Raw genomic sequence first — 3,578 nt, forward strand, 5'->3', positions numbered from 1 at the left:
TGAGTTCAGACGTGTGCTCTTCCGATCTTATTTTCATCATTATTTTTATTTTCTTTTGAATTTTGTAACAGTTTCCCTTCCATTTTTTTGCGTAGGGAATTGTAGGGATTTTATATAACGTCGATAGGGATAAATGGAAATTTGGTTTTAACAACACTGAGTGCGAGCCGTTGAGTTGCGAGCATCCGAAGTAACAGGTTTTCCCTCGATCTTTCTAGACGATCTTTCTCGTGTGAAATTAATTTTGCTCCTGGACGTAGTAGCACGATATTCTTAAATTTAAACGAAGGAATTGACATCAAGGACTAATAGAACATCGACTAACATTCGCGAAGGTATGTATATAGTTATTACATTTTATTTTATTTTTCGAAAATTTCGTGGGCTTTCGTGTACAATTACGGAAAAATAAAGGAAATAATCACTCATGGCAGTAGTCGAAAAGAAGTGATTCACTTGATTGATTATTTCACTACTCTTAGCCGAGATCCGATTTGAGGTTAGTTCTTTGTTTACAACGATTATCCTGTGCTGCTTCAGATCCCACGCGAGAGTCGTTGCAAATACTTGAATCAAACTCTTCTCCCGAGATCAGCTCGTGATCGTCGAAGAAACATGTGTTTCTTTTTATTTTTTATTTTTCAAGGGGGAACCTTTTCACGTGACGAACTTGCATGTTACATTGGTGTATGTTATATCTTGCAAAATTGACAAAAAAAATTGACTGGAGTTCTGTTCACCGGGAAACATACTTAGAGGAGACCGAGGGAAGTAACTTACTATTGGAAATATTTTTTCATAAATTTATTTATGATGCCGGTTCCATTCAAGAGATCAGCAACTGCTAAATACAATGATCAAATGGTAGGATGAAGTGTGTAACAAGAGCACAGACTTCTCTCACATATATTAACTAGACTCACTTTGATTATTTTGCATGTGAAATAGAAAGACACGAAAGTGATCTCAAGAGAGATCCTCGTCTTGTGGGATTCTCTCCATCACGAGCACTGCTTGGCATTAAACATGGTGATAAAGTGATTGGTCTAGTTAGTATATAGAAGTTTGTGGTGATAGTCCACAGAAATAAAACAGAAACATGAACTGTATACAGGGTGTCTCATAATAGGTGTATCATTGTTCACGGGTAGATTGAACAGACTAAACTAAACAGAAAAGTCCTCTACCATTTTGCAAAATTTGCAATCGTTAACAAGATATTAATTTTTGAAGATCGGCGAATAAACTTAATATCTCGTTAATAAATGCGAATTTTACAAAATAATAGAGGATTTTTTTTTTGTTCAGTTTAATCTACTTATCTTGCCACGCACTTGCATTCAGCGGTGGGCCGGATGAATACGCGTTTATTCGTCAATCCTCAAAAATTAATGTTTCGTTTACGATTGCCAACTTTGCAAAATGTTAGAGGACTTTTCGATTCAGTTTAGTCCGTTCTACCTACCCATGAACGGTGATACACCTATTATGAGACACCCTGTATATAAGAATAGAAAGACAACTATTATATATGTTAATGGTTCAAATTAAATAAAAGAATTATTTAGATAGAATTGTAAATTATTACAAACCTTTTCATTTCAGAGAAATCATTTTCAAAAGATGAACAATTTTCATAAGCATCGAGGTAATGTTCACAGACTGAATATTTGTAGCGATGATAAGTGAAATGAATTATTCAACTAATAAATTTTTATTCTACTTAGTTTCAGGTAGAATTCCTCCTACAGCCAAAGCAATGAAAATTGGAAATGTACAAAATCCATATATTATGACAGCTTACGAAGTTAAAACACACAAGGAGGCACTACGCGAAATTGAGAGCAAGCTATTGAATTTTATGAAAACGAATGATTTTTTGAATGGAAAATATAATAAATATATGAAAGATGTTAAAATTGGCGATGTAAGTTTCATTGTTGCATTTGAATTATACTTAATTATCTGATTGATGTTTTGCACAAATTACATTTCACGTAATAAGATATTTTATCTTTGTATTTATCTTGCAGATGATCTTTGTGCAGCACCTTGAAACTAAAAACTACAAGATAAAATTACCAGCATTTGTTTGCCGAGGTTTAATAACTAATATTAATAAAAAGAATGGAACATATAATATTCTTTTAGTGGACCACGGTGTTAGCATTGAAATAATTAGCGATACATTTTACATGCTTCCAAAAAATCTTTGTCTTGACAAATATTTAACGAAAATCATTGGTGTATGTGGCATTTTGCCGATCTACTTGAAAAGGAACAGCTCCGCTTTAAATGGATGCAAGGCAGTGTAAGTTTTATTCCTCTCACAGTCGTTTTATATGTATATAAATATAAAAGAAATTATATATAAAACATTCAAAAAATTGCAACTAAAAGTGTTGCAGAACAATGGACCAAAGAAGCAATTCAGTTTACAAAACGTCTCCTCGGCGCGTCTAAAGTTGTATACTTTGATCATCTTATTACGGACGAAAGTAATGGAAGAGAATATGGAGAATTCTATTTTACCATTGATAATGTCGTCATATCATTAACTAAGGCTTTATTCAATAATTATCACGCACTCTACATAGAAGGAGGTAAGTGAATGTCTCCGTCAAAATATTCCTATAAATAAATCTATTAAAGTAGATTTAATAACATTCAAATAATCTTGTGATTTGACATCTAGAATTGTTGGAACTTCTTGAAGCGCCCACGCAACTCGAAGAAAACCATTGGCAGATTTTATATGTAAAAACTTCAAAGGGTAAAGGCAAAAAGAACGAGAGGACACATATCAGTCGTGTTAAACATTCTCAGATAAAATTCAATCTGAGGTAAAAATATTTATACAAGTGTATATATGATTACATAGAGATATTCTTATGCTTTTGCTATCTGTTATTAGTGAGAAGATTTTGATACAGAGCCCAATAGATTGCAATGTGTTAAATGACATTACGGATCTCAAATATCCTAGGAGAATACATGAGGTAATTCAATAAACTTATTTGATAGTCGGTTGACTGAGAGTGTAATAGGAGTATATCTTTACTTATATCTTACTATATCTTTTTATTCTCCAGGGTTGGACCGAGAATATGAAATCTTCTAGGCCAAGGAAAATTCAATCCTACATGTGGCCAGCCATAAACATGGGATTAAACGTTCTTGCTATTGGATCGCCACAGTGCGGTAAAACGAGCGGATGCATAATGGCAGTTTGCGGTCAGATAGCTATGCATCGAAAAGTAAGATATTTTTGTCTATATCGAAGACTGTAAAGAAAACTTAATGTCTTAAGGCGATGCTGGAAGGTCGAAAAAATTTGCACGAGGTCGATAAAACAGACTCTTCGGTGTCAGTGGTATCTCTAAATGAATTTACAATATCTTTTGTCTCACTCAAACACGTGCAATGTCCTTATCTAACTTATTGAAGTGCCAACTGTTGCAAAATCCAGCACTTACTGCTAGACGCAATTTTTTGCTGTCTTTGCCTTAGCTAAGCGTGCAAATTACCATAAATTGCAGTTGAAACGATAAANCTTTTTCTACGCTTTCGATCGTAGC

General features: G+C 33.7%; 1 protein-coding gene across 1 annotated transcript in view; it reads left to right on the forward strand.

Annotated features, from left to right (window-relative positions):
• Positions 1-3,578, forward strand: part of LOC105450590 (putative ATP-dependent RNA helicase TDRD12) — a 12,339-nt gene that overhangs the window by 4,373 nt on the left and 4,388 nt on the right. The window contains exons 3-11 of the mRNA XM_011690525.1: positions 96-335; positions 647-864; positions 1,606-1,648; positions 1,728-1,927; positions 2,034-2,311; positions 2,401-2,603; positions 2,696-2,843; positions 2,915-2,999; positions 3,093-3,257. Of these exons, the coding sequence (XP_011688827.1) occupies positions 811-864; positions 1,606-1,648; positions 1,728-1,927; positions 2,034-2,311; positions 2,401-2,603; positions 2,696-2,843; positions 2,915-2,999; positions 3,093-3,257 (1,176 nt within the window). The 5' untranslated portion in view covers positions 96-335; positions 647-810. The remainder of the gene's footprint in view (positions 1-95; positions 336-646; positions 865-1,605; positions 1,649-1,727; positions 1,928-2,033; positions 2,312-2,400; positions 2,604-2,695; positions 2,844-2,914; positions 3,000-3,092; positions 3,258-3,578) is intronic.

Source organism: Wasmannia auropunctata, unplaced genomic scaffold (assembly GCF_000956235.1).
Source record: "Wasmannia auropunctata unplaced genomic scaffold, wasmannia.A_1.0 LD336060.1, whole genome shotgun sequence".
NCBI lineage: Eukaryota > Metazoa > Arthropoda > Insecta > Hymenoptera > Formicidae > Wasmannia > Wasmannia auropunctata.